A 17,932-nucleotide genomic window follows, 5' to 3' on the forward strand; every position below is an offset into this window, starting at 1 on the left:
TAAATTCTGCATATTTGTTAATGCTTCCATTGCATATTTAACCATGATGTATCCTTGCTTTGGCTCTGACCACCAATTCGGATCCACCCACAAATCTCCTACAAATGTCAGTTTTCTTATCATCTGACTTTTGCTTAACACCTAGATGCGAGTGCATGGTGAACCTCTGCATTCCACAAATACGTATTCATGTCTCTCAACTACCCAATTTAGACAAGTTCCCTTCAGCCCAGATGATACTTATAATCTCGTCTCTGAAAACAAATAAAACTTTGCAGCTCACTTGCCTTTACCAAACATATTGAAGCCTGAAGTAGTTTCAATATTTTCCCCAACCCCTGCAAGTATTGAAGTCTCCCAACTCAACTCTTTATTCTACTGTGCCTGATCATCAAATTACTTACTCATTACCTCTCCTCACATAATTTACTTTGTCTTCAATTTGCATTCCACAACAGCTCACTCACAGGTCTCCAACAAGATCAGCCTTCGACACCACAATCAATTTAAATCCTCCTCAACTTGTCTGCTACATTCGACAACTTTGACCAAATTGATTCAAAGCACTCAAGTAGCTTTCTTGACAAGTCTCTCAACGCACCTCATATCCCTAGCACTCCGTTCATTTCTTGTCCATCCTCCATTTTTGGTTACCTCCTCTCCACGCTCTGCCCTGGACCCTCTCCAACACTTCCTTGAGTTGCGTTATTCCCTCCCTCTCACCTCCACGCTCAAGTCTCCACTTGTCCGACTACTGACCACCACTTCATACCCATACATCAGCGCTGGCTCAAATAATCTACTTACAACACTGTTTATCACCACTCGCATGCTATGGTAAAGTCCTAATGACTTCTTCCCCTTCAGAAAGAAACCTTGGAATGTCACTTGATTCAAGGATGGGCTTAGAATCATACATCTCCATCATGGCTCACGAACAGCAGACTGTAAACCGAGTCATAATAAGAAGACTTGGACCTAAAGATTTAAATCACTGTACCTTTCAATCTTTACTTATTTGGTAAAACTTGGAACTTGTGCACACGTTACGGAAGCTCTATAATAAAAAAACGAGGACTCCACAGTAAAACAAAAAGGACGATACATCGCTTCGTCCATTTTATGAAAGATTATTAAATATTGTTTTTTGGACTTAAAAATATTCAATGCACACAATAACCATAAAGAGAGCTATTCACCAATACCAGGAGCTAAGGAGAGAAGATGGAGAAGCCACAAGCACATAACCGCATATATAAGACCATTGTTGCCCCTACCGTGACAGGATTACAACCCAAGTTGACCATGCCTTACCTTAAGGTGGCAGCTGTCCAATGGAGACAGACTCAAATGTCTGGTCTCTGCCAGGAATTTCTCATCAACGGTGGTCATCTCGAAGGGAGCATTAGGGAGGGCCTTCGGATCTGCAATGAGGTCAGCGGACTCAGGAGCAGGCACTTTCTTGGCAGAATCCCTACGAAGAAACCAGCCAAAAAACCCAGAAGACTGCCCAACAAAAGAAAGGAACATGGGCAGGAGGAAGAAGGTCCAGCGGCCGGGCAGCATTGTTTTTCTTCAGAAGATGGAGGTTCACGGAGCTGTTAGAGGCAGAAACACCAATATGATTACCCAAACAAGCAATATACTGCTAAAGCATGGAGGTTCTTCCCTCAAGCACACTTCTCATTAACTTTGACCATGTGCAAAAAGTCTTAGGGTTAGATAAAGAAGCATTAAAATGGCGACTCATGGCTTGTACCAATTTGTAGTCAATATTTACAATAATCATTATGTGCTCTGCTTTTTTTTTACATTTTATATAAATAATAACAGTAACATTTCGGATTGGCAAGAGAAGTAGACACTACTTTTATGTTTTTTTAATGATTTTGTAGTTCATACCAATGCAGTTTGCCTGGTCTATAGACATTCTACCACAGAAGACTTCCATATTTGATTACAAAAGATGACCAGACAAAACACAAACTTGGGACCCCTTCCATGTTTTCCAACCGAGGAGAAAAAACAGAATACAAAAACCTGTAACTCAATTGGTCATCACAATGACTAATCCATAGCATCAAATTCCAAAGAGAGAGGTGTCTAATACTGTTAGCTTTAGAAGTGCAATAATGCTAGGTGTGTTGCTTGCCGGTTGGATTGCAATCCCTGTAGAGCCTCCGACTGTTTACGCCAGGGATTCCTTTTCAGCCAGCTGGGTTCATGGCTGTTTGGGTGTGGGCTTTGAGAAGTGCAATTCTGCTCCATCAATCACACAGCCAAGCTCCAAATAGGGAGGAAATCCCTCAGTGGACAAAACGTTTTTAATATTCTTGGTGGTAAAATTTATATATATATATATATATATCAAACAAATGCAATCTCCTACAGCAACTTTCTAGTGACTTCACTGGAGAACAGCATAATGCAGAGAAGAACACTCTCCAGAATCACGCAGAAGATCGTGCATCCCAAATGGTGGAAAATTGATAGCTAGTAAAAGGCTGCAGCAGTCATGAAATACTGTGGAAGACTAGGATTGGCTGGACACCTATTCTCCTGTGTGGCCCTAAATGTCATTTGGCGCATGGACAATACCTAAACTGCCCCTTAGGGGTCGGGTCATCCAAGACCGAGTATTCCAAGACTAATCAGGTGTCTTGGTAGCTGGTTCCAGAGGATTTCTCTAGCTTCCATCCGAGACCTCTGAGAGAAAATCTGCCATATGGACAATACCTAAGATTAAGACATAACTGCAGCGAGATATCTGACTACTAGGTGCAGGCCAAAGATCTAACCCATCAAACTGAGCCAGCGGGGTTACCCCAAACAAATTACAGAAAAAGCACAAAAACGTGCCAAGCCCCAAAATCGAGAAAGACTCATTGACAAATGCCCACGTCAAGCAAAACCAACACCGCTGACGTGTGTGACTACTTTCAACACAGTCTCCACTCAAGTTTCCAAAATCATTAAGAAACACTGGAGCATAATTGGGACAGGCAATTTGCGATGGGACCCTCCACTCATCTCACAAAAAATCCAGATCCATAAAAGATGCCATCGTCTCAACCAGACCAAAAATCACATAACCCCACCAACACCATCACCAACGCATGGGGTCTTCCGAAAATAACAGGCCACTTCGCTTGCGGTGGCTGCAGCGTTTGTCACTTGACCAGCACAACAAAAACTTTGGCACTGGAACCGGGGAAAGTGTGCGAACTACGCACCCACACAAACTGCAATAGCACTCATGTAATTTACCGAATCACATGCCCTTGCAGTCGCTCATAGATAGGCATGACCAGTAGAAAAATAAAGACGCGAATTTGCGAACACCGCAGCACCATCCGGTGTAAAAAGAACACCACTAAACTGACAAACCATTTTTTGGAAATGGCCAATACCACCAATGACATGCGCTGGGTTGTAATTGAGAGTATGAACCCGAACAGTCAAGAAAAGTTACTGAATAAACAGCAGAGGTGGGTCTATAGACTGGCTACCCACAACACAGGCCTTAATGACAATATACCGTGGAATAGCTTAAGTCAACACTGACCACATTAGCAAAGAACTCCGAGCGATTGCAACCACAATCCCACAGCCCGAATCACCTACTGTACTGATCGCAAAACTTCGAACTACTAATTGACAGTAGTACTCCAGCTGCATTTATAATTGTTGAAGTTTGCATTTATTATTTTTGAATTTTCCATTTTAGAAGCTCTCATTTAAACGCTGTTCATTTTTAGTATTAAATCTTTTTATTAAGCAGCAAAGGAAACATAGCATCTTGTACAGCCAGCCGCCCCTGCCTGGGCACAGAGCGGTCAAGCACATTTCAATAGCGTAAACATGGCTAATAGATGTTCCTGTTGCAAGAGTACACAGCAAGCCGCCTACAACCCATCCGGGCCGGCAGCGTCATGAAGGCTGAAATGCAAGTGCATTTGGCGAGGATAATGAACATGAATAAAAGAGAAAACTGGAAGAAAAAAACCAAACCCCACCCTCCTCCCACAACCACCCCTCTCCTTGTCGACAGAGCAAAGACAGAGACCATAGGGGGATCACCTCTCTAACAGGTGCCATCGGGCGCAGAACTACTCGGGGTTTTGCGGCTGTGCCTTAGGTTCGCTGAAGTGGGTTGTCTGTAAGGCGTAGCAGTCGCAGGTAGCAGGGGCAGCTCAGCTCCCGGAATTCTCCTGTTAGCTGGGTTAGAAACATCCGCCAAAGTGCTGCAAAATCTACTCCCTTTCCTGCCCTGGTCAGTGATAATTTCTCCATTCCCAGGATCGCCCATAGCCTATGTAGCCAGCCTATTTGCAGGGGAGGTTGGACAGCTCTCCAGTGCGCTACAATATTTTGTACAGCTGCCCCTAGTGCGATCGCAATAAGCCTCCCTCTCCAGGATTTTAAGGGGTACATCAGGGTTAGGAAGGCCTAGTAGGATATAAGCAGGGAACCTGGGTATTTGGGTGTCTAGGTGTGTGTCTATCAAGTCCAGGATTGAGTTCCAGTAAGGCTGGAGGTGGTCGCAGCTCCAAAGTAGGTGCTCCAGTGTCCCAAGCCCCCCGCACCCATGCCAACAGCGGTCGCTAACCCGGGGGTCCCATTGATGTAGCCGTTCGGGTGTGTGATACCAGTATGTGGCAACTTTGGTCATAGTTTCGGTAAGACCTGTATGGTGGGCAGAATGCCTGGCTCTATAGTAAACCCCCTCCCATTCTTTGCGTGAGAGTGGTCTCCCCAGGTCCCTCTCCCATCTGACCCGCCCGCGTTGTAGGTGTATATGTTGGTGAGGAGCAAGTGCTGGTACAGGTCTGAGATCATTTTTTGTCGGAGGTGCGTGTCAACAGACACTTCTCGTATGGGGTGAGGTGGCGTTGTGCACCGGGTTGGATCGATGGCTGTAAAACCCAATGGCGGACTTGCAGATAGGGCAAGCGATCTGTTTCCGGTATGCCATAGTCCTCCTTCACTTTCTGGAATGGAAGAATGCCGTTAAGGTCAAACATATGTCCCACGTCCCTAGAGGGTGTCTTCCTCCATGTCACATATACCCGAAGGTCAAGGCCAGGGGAGAAGTCAGGGTTGTCGAAGATCGGCGTCATTGGTGAGGGGAAGGAGGGGAGCCCTCGCTGGATAGCTACTCTGTCCCATACCTCTAGGACAGTGCTAGTGATCAGTGAGGCGTAGAGATTGGGAGGTCTATGGCAACGTGGCAAGAACGGGATGCCCTGGAGTGGACGACCAGCCACCGCCTGGTCCTGAAAGAGCCAATGTTTGCCAGATTCAAGTTGGTGCCACTCCACCAAAGTGCACAGCTGAGTCGCCTGAAAGTATAGATTGAGGTCGGGCACGCCTACACCGCCTTGTTCGGGGGGGGGGGGGGGGGGTGAGGGGAGAAAGAGTGTGGCAAGCGCGTGCTTAACCGCGGACGGCGGCCGTTCCATACGAAGCACTTTAGCTCAGATTGTGCCTTCTGGAGCCATCCCGCCGGTGGGCGTAGAGGAAGGGTCTGAAAAACCTAAAGAATCTGGGGCAGCAGAGTCATCTTTGCGGCAGCGATCCGACCCAGCCAGGATAGGGTGAGGTGTTTCCACCTTCTGATGTCGTCACGAAGCCGGGAGCTGAGTCTAGTATAGTTGGCGTCTGCGGTGGCCTGCACCGTCGGGGCCACCAAGACCCCTAAGTAAGGGATGGTAGTCGCTGACCACTGTAGGTCAAACTCAGACTTGGCGTCCTCTAGTGCTTCTGGCGACAGTGATATATTCAGGGCCTCCGACTTCGCCACGTTAATCTTAAAGCCTGATGCCCGCGCAAAGGTGTGAAGCTCAATAAAGAGCGCTCGGAGGGATTGCATCGGATTGGTCAGGGATAGTAAGATGTCATCAGCGTATAAACTGATCTTGTGTGTGTCCCCGCCAAACGGGATGCCCGTGATGAGGTTGTGTTGCCTCACTAGTTGCGCCAACGGCTCCATATAGAGCGCGAACAGGAGGGGGGGGGGGGAAGAGCGGCACCCCTGTCTAGTCCCTCTGCCAATTGAGAACCGCGGGGAGGTGTGGCCGTTAACCCAGACTGCAGCGTTTGGTTGGCGGTAACAATTAAATATCCGGTTGCGAAGGGTTTCCCCTATCCCGAACCTCTGCAGCACCAGGTCCAGATAGGGCCAATGCACCCTATCGAATGCCTTCTCCACATCGATAGTGAGGAGCATGCAGTCCAGTCTCGTCCGCGACCCAGCCTCGATGAGGTGGAGGACACGTCTGGTGTTATCGCTGGTTTCCCGTTGCGGAATGAAGCCCGCCTGATCGGGCTCCACCAGTTGCTGCATATATGGAGCTAGTCGACCTGCAAGGATGCTGGTGTAAAGCTTCAGGTCGATATTCAACAGGGAGATTGGTCGGTATGAGCTACACCGTGTGGGGTCTCGTCCAGGTTTGGGAATTACCGTGATGGCCGCTTCCAGCAGGTCCGGGGGAATGGCACCAGGCTGATCGAAGGTGTTAAAGAGGTCTCTCAGCAGTGGGGCCACTTGTTGGCAAAAGGTCTTATAAAAGGCCGCTGTGTAGCCATCCGGGCCTGGTGATTTCCCCAATTTGAGGCGGGGGGGGTAAAAAAAAAAAAAAAAAAAAAAAAAAAAAAAAAAAAAAAAAAAAAAAACGCTGTTATGACCTCCTCCAGGCCAATGGGCCGATCGAGGAATGCTTTCTGCGCCTCATTGAGGGATGGGAGGGCTGCACCTTGCAGGTAGTCATGACCGTCCTGCAGGTCGAGGTGGTCCGCTGTATAAAGATTAGCGTAGTAGTCGCCAAAGGCTGCAGCAATGGCCGCATCTTCTGTAATGGGGCACCGTGGCTATGTTGGAGGGTTCTAATATGTTGCCTCTGTTGCTGCTCCCGCAATCTGCTCGCCAACAACTTCCCGCAGCAGTCTCCTCCGGTATAAAATGCGTGTCTGAGGCACATGGCTGCATATTCGGCCACATCCTGGTCTAATGCCGCCAGCATTTTCCATTCTGTGCATAGCGGACGCCAAGCTCGTGCTGCCCCAGTGCGCTGATGCATCTGTTCCAGTTCCGCCACTCGCTGAGTGAGTTCAGCTCTTTTCTGCGCGCGTTCTCTATTGTTAGCCGTAGCTATAGAGATAAATTTGCCGCGGAGGGCCGCTTTAAGAGCCGCCCACTGCGTGGCTTTAGAGGTATCTTCGTTGGCATTGTGAGTGAGGAACTGAGCTAGCGCTGTCTTAATCCGCTCCACTGTAGATTGAATTTGCAGGAGGCCGTCTCGCAGCCGCCAGTGCCGCTGTGGGCCGGGTGTGGCCAAGACAAGAAAGGACGCCACTACCAGCGAGTGATCGGACCGAGAGGCCGGAAGGATCTCCACGTCCTATGCTTGAGACACCATCTGGAAGGAACACAAAAGATAATCAAGCCGCGCATATGTTTTGTGGGCCGCGGAGTAGTACGTGTGTGCCGTTGCTCGTGGGTGCACGTGTCTCCACAGATCTACGAGGTCCAGGTCAGAGATGTGAGTGTGCCCTTCTGTTGACAGTGCCCCCCACTTGACCGGACCGCTGGCCAGAGCGGTCCGCAGCGTTGTTAAACACAAGGTTAAGATCGCCCCCGAGCAAGAGGTGTGGGTGTGTGTTGGCCGTGGCCGCCTCTAGGGCAGGGTGCAGAAACTTCTCCTGGCCTTCATTGGGAGCATATACGGTACCCACTAGCAATGTTTGACCTGCTATTTGGAAGCGATGGACTAGCAACCGACCCCTGATCTCAGCCTCCTTCTGCAGGAACCTCCCTCCAAAGGATTTGGCCACCAGTATCGCCACCCCGGCTACTGTGTGTGCAGACGAGAAAAACTGCCAGGGAAATGAGCAGGACTCGAGTCTGTGCTGGTCTTTGGGCAACAGGTGGGTTTCCTGCAGGAGGCAGATGTCTGTCTTCGAGTGTTCCAGGAGAGACAGGACCGCCTTGTGCTTGATAGGGTTATTAAGCCCTCTCACATTAAGCGAGAGAACTGTCAGAGGGTGTGTCATTCTAAGCGATTAGTTGGGCCAGCTGCGAAGTGCGCCTGATCTGCAATGGTCTGTGGCGGAGCCGATCCGCGGTCTGCATGTGTTGGCCTAGGAGACCCAAGAATAAACTCAACATTCCGTGGACAATGAGAATCTCCCCTCTCCCCCCTACCCCCCCAGTTCCAACATACCCCCAACCCCCGCTGTTCCCTCTCCGCACCCCCTCCCTACCCTCACCTCAACTGTGAGTGACCCATAAGTGAACATTGTCCCAGGTCCAGCCATCAGTCCGGCTGGATCTGTGGTAAAGTGTAACGTTAACGGGGATATAGTGGCGACGGCGGCTCAATGGCCCCCCGCCCAACCCCCTCGCCGCATAGCGGCAGTGCACATCAGTAGACCCAGCGTCTTTCGTCACTTCCTCTTTGGCAGCTGCGTGTTCCAGCGCCACTGTCTCTGGGTCCGGTTTGCTGATCTTTTTCTGAGGTCGCTTGTGCCACACCTTCTGCCAGCCAACTCTAGCGCCCGTTGGGAGCTTCGATTGAGAGAGGGGAGCACCAGATTCGTCCTCAGAACCCTCCTCTTCATGGGGAATGCCCAGTAGGTCGCAGGTGTCCCTTAGGGATTTAAGTTGGTGTAGAGTCCCGTTCCATTTGAAAATGATGCGGAATGGGTGCCCCCAGGTGTATGGGACCCCCTTGTCTCTCAGGAAAGCAGTGACTACCTTGAATGTCCGCCGTTTCTGTAAGGTGATTGCGGACAAATCCTGAAAGAGTTCCACCGCATGACCCTGAAAGGTGAGGGGCCGTTTTTGCAGAGCCAATTTCAAAATGCGCTCCTTGAGGGGAAAGTCAGGGAGGAAGGCGAGAATGTCTGGCGGGGGGCGGCAGCGCGGCGCGGGAGGCCCACTCTGTGTGCCCTGTCTATTCTAATCTCGAAGTCCTCAGGCTCCCCCAGTATGTCTCGGAACAGGCCTTGTAGATAAGCCGTCACGTCTCCCCCTTCAGCCTTAGTGGGTACATTCCGGACGCGGATGTTGTTGCGTCGTGAACGGTTCTCTAGGTCTTCTGTGTGCGCCTGTAGGTCCATCTGCTGCTCCTGGAGTCTGAGTATTTCTTGTTGGAGCGTGTGCACTTCTTCGCCTCGGGCAATGTCTTCGTTCTCCACCTCTGCCACTCTCTCCCCAATTTCGTCCACGTCTCGACGCAGTTCTTTGTATCCTCCAGCCATCTCCTGCTTAAGGGTCTGTATGTCCTCCTTGAGGGAGGTGAACAGCGCTTCCATGAAGGACTTTGTGGTTGGCGCTTCCCCATCGGGTCGGTCTCCTTCTCTGGGTTGGGGCATCGGCATCTGTTTGTCGGGACTTTTCTCCCCTTTGGTCGTTCCTTTTACTAGCATGTCCGTGATAGTGCGCCCTGTTCTGCGGTTGGAGGAGGACATGGCTGAGGCGGGTTTCGTTTTGTCGGCTCCTCTGTTTCCTGAAGTGCCCCCCACGTTTGGGCCGTCGGTGAGGCCCGGTGTCGTAGGCCCGTGGCCTGCTGTGTGGGGGGTGGCCGCTGTGCAATTGGGGTGACCAGACGCTTCGGTAAAGGCCGGTGGTTGCATGCACCAGTCTCTGCTTCGGGCAGTGGGGGCCGGTGGCGTGGTCTTGGGCGGGCCGCCCGTTCCCTCCGTGTCCTGGGGCCCAGTCGCGCCCAAAGCGGGTGTTCGGAGAGCGGGTAGTGAAGCCGGGTATTTAGACTCTTCGTCTGTTGGCAAAGGCGGCAGATCACCGGGGTTGGACCCCCGCCCAAGTTGGCTCCCCGGGGCACCTAGGTGGCTACAGGTGACAGAGTGAGTGTCCGTGTCGCTGGGTGGGTGGGTCGGGGCCCCACGGAGGTGCCTGTGTGCGGCTCACGCGTGTCTATGGTGTCTGTTGGTACGGCGTGTCGGGCAGCGGCTGTCGGCGGAGGCCAACTCTTGGGCGGCGGGCTCCCGGCAAGCACGTGGGGGTCAGGGCCGCAGTTTGGGCTTCTCTTCCCCAAGGCTACTTTGCGGGTTGCGAGGCCCTTCAGCCTCCCTTTTCTCGCCTATCCGCTCTGTGGTTAGCCTGGCCTTGCGCCGGGGGCTTGAGTGTGCCCCCCAAGTCTCCCGCTCACACCCCTTTGAGCCACTCCTCACCTCTGGCCGCCGCCGCCTCAGGTCCGGGGGTGTCTAGGTACTCCACGCCACAGACCACCGTCTCCGCTGCTCCCGAGAGGGTTTCGCTGTTTCCGACCTGGCCGCACCTCCTGCCGTCTCACCGTTCAGCACCTGGAATGGCTCCACCACACAACCACCGGGCTCGCCTCAGCGGCAGTCCGGGCTATCGTCTTCACCTCCGATTCACGGGTCACTCGCTCCTTGGCCAGTGAGGCGTCTGGTCTCACAGCGCGGCCGCCCGCTCTTGTCGCTGCGACCTCAGTGGGGTTCTGCTGGGTCCGAGCCTGGGTAGGCCCGAAAGCCGGGGCCTCAAGTTTCACGACCTCTGGCCGGTTCTTCCCCACTCCACCGGCCGGGTCCCAGCAGTGGCATCTGGGGTTTCTATGCCGCTCCGGTCAGAAGCCTCAGGTCGCTGGACCTAGTTGCCAATTCCGCAGAGAGCGGAACGATTTTTGCTGCACCTAGGTGGTAGCCACAGGTCGGCGGAGGCCGTTGATCACATCGGGGCGGCCGCCATTACAGGGATCATGGTCGCGGGCTTCACATCCGTCGGGTCTCCCCACCCATCCAAGCAGGTCCGGCTACCGTGCCGATAAGGCAGTCCGCAGCTACGGTCAGTTGGTGACCAGCTACGCGATGTTTGGGGGAAGTTTGGCAGTGCCGGGTGCATCAAACGAGGTTCGGGGCAGTGAGCCACAGAGACCTGCGTCCGATCAGGCCGCCATCTTAGCCACGCCCCCACGCTGTTCATTTTTAAAGCTTTTATTCTCAAAGCTTTTCATTTTAAAACAGTTCATTTTTGAAACTGGTATTTTTGGAGTCAATTCTTGAGTTTCCATCTTCATTCCAATTCCCCCACAAAAGACTCTTGGAGCAGTTAATACAACATCTACTGGATCTAATCATTGGTTTAACGTAATGCTTTTTTCTAGTACACGTAACCATTCTAAGATGCCCGCTCCCGCACTACATTCCCTAGCCTTCTCTCCGCGCATGTGCGGACATGTGCGTTGCCTCCCGATGACAGAGCATCCCGGAAATATACTTGAAACCTTGTATTTAACCAAGACGCCACCGACAGCAGTCCACCAGCCGGGACGCCGAGGGACCCGATCTAGGTTTCCGGCAGAGGACTCTCACTTAAGGTCTTGCCTCCCCCACAGCTGATCACCGGTTCCTACGAGCACCGGACTACCAGCATATCTAACCCTTCTTCTCTCCTAAAATCTCAACAGATTGATAACGAGAGCCTCTCTCCCCCGCGCCCCGATTCCCTGGAACTGAATGTTATAGCGAAGTAACTATTGGTGCTCCCCATGTAATTTTTATATGTCTATTTGTCTCACTTTGCATCTTTACCAAAACAGGCACATTCGTTTCAATTAGAAAACGTAACTTTTATATGTTTGTTTTGTCTCACTACAATATGAGCAATCCCCGTTTTTCACCATCCTGTGTATACTACATCACCGAGGCATCACTAAGCAGGCTCTATATAGCACCCAGCTCCAGAGCATGCTCCCCTGTTGATTGACTCAGAGCTCACAGACATTTCGATAAATTCAAGAAATGTCAGCGCTCCCGACACTGGCATGTCAGAAACAAATGTTTATGTGCATGAAGCACTCATTCGAGCAATTACCACTCACCTTGGCCACCAGGCATTGGCATGCATGAGCATTGGCGCTTCACCATTTGCCAATCGCATTATGCTCATAAAATGTTTGTCATGATTTGCTTTCTCCTACAGGATTTTTCTCGCAAAGCAGTCAGTGTCTGTAAGTATACAGACAGCTTTTTTATCTTCACTTTTCCACACACCTTAGCGCGTGTGTAGGAGATAATCACCCGTGGCACATCTTTTGCCACTCACTTCACTTCCTGGTCCTGACTAAAGTCCTGCACAATCCTCAATGGGACTGAAACATGTAGACCGCCAACACATAGGCAACTCGTTGCAAAAACTTGGCTATTAATAGTTGCATCACATATTTTAATCGAAATACCCTGGGCTGCCAAGAATAAACTAATAGGTAAGGATTCCCAGAGGTATATTTTAACGCTCACCTTCATCCACTTCACACTGTTGCACGACACCTGCTCCGCTGTAGTCAGGCGTGGAAGCACAACCAGGCGGCACTCGGCTGCCTAGTTGGACCCCGATGATGAAGCATGACACCAACTAGGTTGGTGTGTGAGGGGTTTATTAACAAGACTAATAGAGTCTTGCCACCAGGCCATCAGCCACAAGTGACCAAGAAATTGAACACAGTGGGCCTGTCCACATTAAATATTTACATTACATTTGAGGACAGGACGCGCCCCTAAAAACCCTTGCTCTCTCTTGTTTAGCTTTATCCAGATGAAGGCTGCCAAGGCAGACATTTTCCTCCAGCTGGACTCAAGATAGTTTAGTTAATGAACAATCATCCCCTATGTTTTCAGAAATCTGATCACCGTACATTAAACAGGAAAAGGTCCTTGATAGGCTATTTGGATGCAAAGAAGACATTCAAGTGTGCTCACAAAGTTCTGGTGTTAACTAGATGATGCTGTGATCATGTATGAGACTGTTCTAGTGATGTAAGCACTCTTCTTGAGTGCGTACAACCTGTGCAAAAGGACACTGTTCATTGGTTTTGGGGGTTAGAGAGATGCAAGTATGTTTTGGCTTGAGAGCACTGAACTGTATATCAGTGACAGAAAGCGTTTTTACAGTGCCATACTTAATCGTCGCACATTTTCATGCATTAAGTAGAATTGTAATACTGATAAATCTGGGTCACCCAAATGACCCTATCAATCCGGATCTTTTCATTCAACTCCAGGAGTTTCCTCTATTGCTGTACCTAGGGATTGTAAACCCCTCTGTCTTCTGTCGTTGTGCCCACTCTCTGGAAGCACGTTAAAGTTATACCCCTCTTGAAGAAACCAGTTCAGGAGGTTTCCAAGCCAGAAATTTCCGTCCAACCTTACTTTTACCTTTCCTTGCCAAAGTTGCAGAGAGATGTGTTATCGGTATCCTAACTAAGTTTTTGGAAGAGAATCATATCCTTGATATCTCCCAAAATGGGCTCAGGCCGGCACATAGTACGGAATCCGCTCTTCTTTCGGTCCCCGAGACACTCCGCATCGCCTTTGATCTGGGTAGGTCTTCTGCTCTAATCCGGCTTGATTTGAGTGCCACTTATGATACAGTGTCTCATAAAATTCTTCAGCGCCTACAAAACATCAGCATTGGATGGTCCACTCTGTCTGGTTCGACTCTTTTCTATTGGGGTGCTCATTCCAAGTCATCTCTCCTCCTCACAGCCCCCCATCCATGCACGCCCTACACTAATGTGTCCCTCAAGGCCCATCGCTGAGTCCTACTCTTTTCAATTTATATGTCCAACCGTTGGCTCCGGTAATCAAATCCTCGGGACTCATGCTGGTGTCGTATGCAGACGACACTCAGTTAATGCTTTCACTCTCTGAAGATACCATGCAGGATATGGCCATTTCTCAAAAAAGTCATTCTTGGGGTGGTGGAGGGGATGTATAATATCCGTCTCCGTCTGAACGCTAATAAAACTGAAATTCTGCTCTAGGATAAACATGTTCAGTTCTGGGGCAACCCAGTGACGTAGCTAGACCTACTGCCACCCAGGGCAGCCCCCCAAGTTTGCCGCTGGGTGCAGGTAAAAGGGTTGTAGGGGGTGGCGCCCAGACTACTTGTTCTCGGGGGTAGTTGACAGATAACTTGTTCACCTCCACCGCCCGCAAACAGAGTGCTGCCCAGGACGGACCGCTCACCCCTAGCTACGCCACTGGGGCATCCCCTTGTGGCCTTCTTCCCTTGGTCCTCCACCTAAGCCAATGTCCTCTGTAAAAAACGTGGGAGTCTGGATGGACAACTCTTTGGTGTTTGAGACCCAAGCTGAAACTGTAGCAGGCTCTTGCTTTGGGTTCTTGAGAAGCCTCAAGTCCATCTTGGGCGTGTCTGATTTCTCCACTCAGAAATCCGTAATTCAGGAGGTAACTATGTCTCGCTTGGATTACTGTAATGTCCTGTATTTGGAAGACAAGTCAGTCATCAGAAGCCTGCAGTTGACCCAAAATGCTGCTGCCAGACTGCTTTTTTCACTCCCCAAATTTTCAGCCGTATCTGCCCTTCTTTGTAAGCTGCATTGGCTACCTGCGGTTAAACGCACCCACTTCAAGACTCTGCATGCCATTGCTCATAAAACCATGTCCTCCCAGGGGGCCTATCCCGTCTTATCTTTCCCTACCGGCCTTATCGTCCTCCACGCGCCACTGACCTCTATTTAGCTCCTGTTCCTCGAGTTTGAAGAACAAGAGTGTGTGGAGGACCTTCCGTGCCTTGGCCCCATCTCTTTAGAATTAACTCCCAGTCTCTCTCAGAAAAATCCAGAACCACCTTTTCAGAAAAACTCTCAAGACCTGGCTTTCCTCCATCTAGCCTGCTCTCTCATTTCCTTTTAGGTCAGTGGTTCCCAAACTTTTTTAACCCGTGGCTCCCTTGACCTAATTGGCAGTTGGCCGTGGCTCCCCACCATTTTTTTTACGGGTGGGGGGATGTAAGTAAGACCTCGGGAATACTTTTGTTGGCTTCCTTAAATTAATTGGGATGCAATGAAGGTATTCGGGATAAAAAGGATAGCAGCTGCTAGCTAGCTATTCACAAACTACCAGCAGACCATTAGTCAATCTTAGAGGTGTTGTAAGCACATCAACTAGTACACGAATAGCATCACATCGCAAATTTTAGTACACTGGACAGATGATTTTCCACCTTTTCTTTAAATTAAAGGTGAAGAGTGGCATATTGGCAAGACCTGCGGTGTACATCTACAGCACTTTTTTCATTTCGAAAGTAAACACAAAAAATAGTTTTTATAGATGCACATTAGGGAGGGCGAGATAAAGGATGTACTCGTATTTGTTGGGTTGACTTGACTTGGAGCCCCACCCAGAGCCCACTCTTCCACCTCATGCCATTGGCATTTCATCTTTAATTATGGAGTTTGTGCACTGGAATGAAGGAGGGATCATTTTAATTCTCCACAGCACACAGATTAATAATCTGCACTTCATACATGCATTTTGTGGTCAAAGCAATCCTTTTTGTTTTTCTATCCTCAATGCAGCAAGTTTCTTTTTTTATATTTTATTCAAGATTTGAATTTTACCTGCTGGACCATGCCAAAGACTGATAAATATTGGCAGAGCCCACTGGTCTAATCATTTTCAAACCTTTACACATGAAAGGCGAGTCTGGCTGCTAGTTGTAACAAATAAATGCAATAGCCGAGGGGCATCGGTGGATGCTACAGTTGTGGGGGTATGATCACCGACTCATTGTCAGTGAAATTGCTCTCCCTCCTAGCTCCACCATTAAGAGAGGCCTTCCCCCGAGCCCCTGCACTCTTGAGTGTTGGTGTTGGAGGCCCTTCTCCACCTGCAGGTTTCACCGGCGCCTCATCCCTGGTGGTCCAGTGGACCTCTGTTTCCATTCTCTTGCTCCGCTTTTCTCTCCTTTTTCACTCATTTTGTCCTCACTTCTATCTCCCCCTTCACTCTCCTTCTAGGTCTTTCCTCCACTTTCTGTTTCCCCCTCATTTCAAGCTCCCCCTTTCACTCTCCTGTGTCCTCTGTGTCTTCCCTCCATTTTTTACCCTCATCTCAATCTCCCCCTTTCACTCTGTGTCCTCTGTGTCTTTCCTCCACTCTTACTTGTACTTTTTCTGTCGTTTCCCCCTCATTGACCTAAAAAGTGGCAGTGGATTGACTCAGCACTTTGACCTAATACATGGGTGCAACCTTGCGCCAGTCACATTATTGCTTTATAAAATGCTTTCACACCTTCTGTAATAATTCTTTTTGGACCCATTTTGTTTGTTGCACCATTCATATATCACAATGCTAATTATCTGATAACAATGTTTACAGCCTGATTCAGAATTGGTTGAGCAATAACTATCATCTGTTTTTTTTTTTTTTTACGGAAGAACAAAATGAATGAACATCCACGTGTATATTTTCCTTCTATGTACTCTTCCTTTGCTGAAGCTAATTCCAATTGTGAATTCTTCTACTGAATTAGGAATACCTTCACATGCTGAAGGATATTCCTGTACCAGCCAATTCTAAGGCAGGCCCGAAGACAGAAACACCAGACCCTTTGTAGGATATCAACAATCTTGCTCCTAAATACAGACTGCCATGCAGTCTTATTCCAACCCCCTGTTTAATGTGTGATTACATGCTTACAAGGCCATATCTTTTACATATAAGCTATCCATTCGAAGTTTGATTCAAGAGCAATACTAATAAGACAATTGCTCTATGTACTCAAAATGTTGTCCTGCAAAACAAAACAAAAAAGGGAAAAAATATCCTTGCTTTTCTTTGGAGGACATTTCCATATCAATATTAGTTTGTAAAAAGATTGAAATGAAGCAATGCATCTGTTTAGTAACTTTTCACTTACAGGGCCAAGGGCATGATCAAAAATCTACACCTCTACTTTTTTATTATGAGATCTTTGAAACTCAAATATGTTTCAGCATGCCATCTGGAGACCGTGTATTTGAATGCAAAATTAAACTTTGTATTATTGTCGAACTTGTGGCGAGTGCTAGCTAGTTAAAAACAACTGACTTGGCTGTTGCCAAAATGTATTACAATAACAAAATGCCTGTCAATCAGCACCTACATAATGCTAACATTTTAAATCATTTGTGAGACAGCTCGGCTTAATGTTGCTGAAAATTAAATAGCATGGCACGTGACAGCGGTTTCATAACAATGCCATATTCCTTTCAGTATTTCCCGAGGCTGCATTTTGTATTTCGCCTTGTAGCACAGTCGCCTGAAATTTCTGCAAGTCAGATGGTATGATTTCTTGGTTTTAATTTCACCGTTATAGGTTATTTGCCATCCGGATTTTTTTCGCATAGCTCTGCTTGATGCCTGTTATTCTTCAGTTCATTAAACTGTATCCAGGTATAAAGACCTGATAATCATTTTACATTTTTTATCCACCCTCTGCTAACAAAAACATGTTCCCCTGTCAGACTCTGAAGTCATAAATCTGCAGTGTCTAGCCTGCCAACCTCTCCATGGTTAGTTAAAGACCGTGCCTGGCGTGAGGGCCAGCTTGCCAGATTCTAAAACTACAATCGCATTATCAGCACCTCCAGCCCGGCCGAAATCAGCTGATTTCATTTTAATAAGTTGCAATACGTTCATCCTGCATTCAGGCCCTGGTAGGGCCTCAAAAAGACGCATAATATTTTCTGCCTACACACTGCCAGACGCTATCTTTCCCACATCGTGCGCGGCGCCCCTGGCTACTGATAACGGCGCACCAGGGCGCCGCGGCGCACAGTTTGGGAACCACTGTGTTGCATTCCTTTATTGTTTAAGTTATGTTTTCTATTTCTACTATTTTCTTCTGGTTGCTGGAGCCTAGAATGTATGATGCGTGCCTGCATTTTACATGCTAGGTTCCAGATTCTTTATTCAACTGTATATTTTCCTGGATCTGCTGTGTAACGGACGTGCTGTGCTTCTCCTGCTAATCTACAAATAAACTCCTTTATTTTATACAATTTGAGCATCATACATTTTTATATTGGCGACGAAGGACCTCCAGTATATTTCTGCCACGTTTTTGAAGCACAGGAGCAGGAATTTTAAGAATTCACGAACTATT

At 48.8% G+C, this 17,932-nt stretch overlaps 1 protein-coding gene across 1 annotated transcript in view; it reads right to left on the reverse strand.

The window, feature by feature from the left end:
- The window catches only part of LOC147724795 (protein brambleberry-like), a 244,234-nt gene that overhangs the window by 217,900 nt on the left and 8,402 nt on the right, over positions 1-17,932 (reverse strand). The window contains exon 2 of the mRNA XM_086967074.1: positions 1,315-1,598. Within this exon, the coding sequence (XP_086823200.1) occupies positions 1,315-1,566 (252 nt within the window). The 5' untranslated portion in view covers positions 1,567-1,598. The remainder of the gene's footprint in view (positions 1-1,314; positions 1,599-17,932) is intronic.

Source organism: Lissotriton vulgaris, chromosome 4_1 (genome assembly GCF_964263255.1).
Source record: "Lissotriton vulgaris chromosome 4_1, aLisVul1.2, whole genome shotgun sequence".
In the NCBI taxonomy this organism is placed as follows: Eukaryota; Metazoa; Chordata; class Amphibia; order Caudata; family Salamandridae; genus Lissotriton; species Lissotriton vulgaris.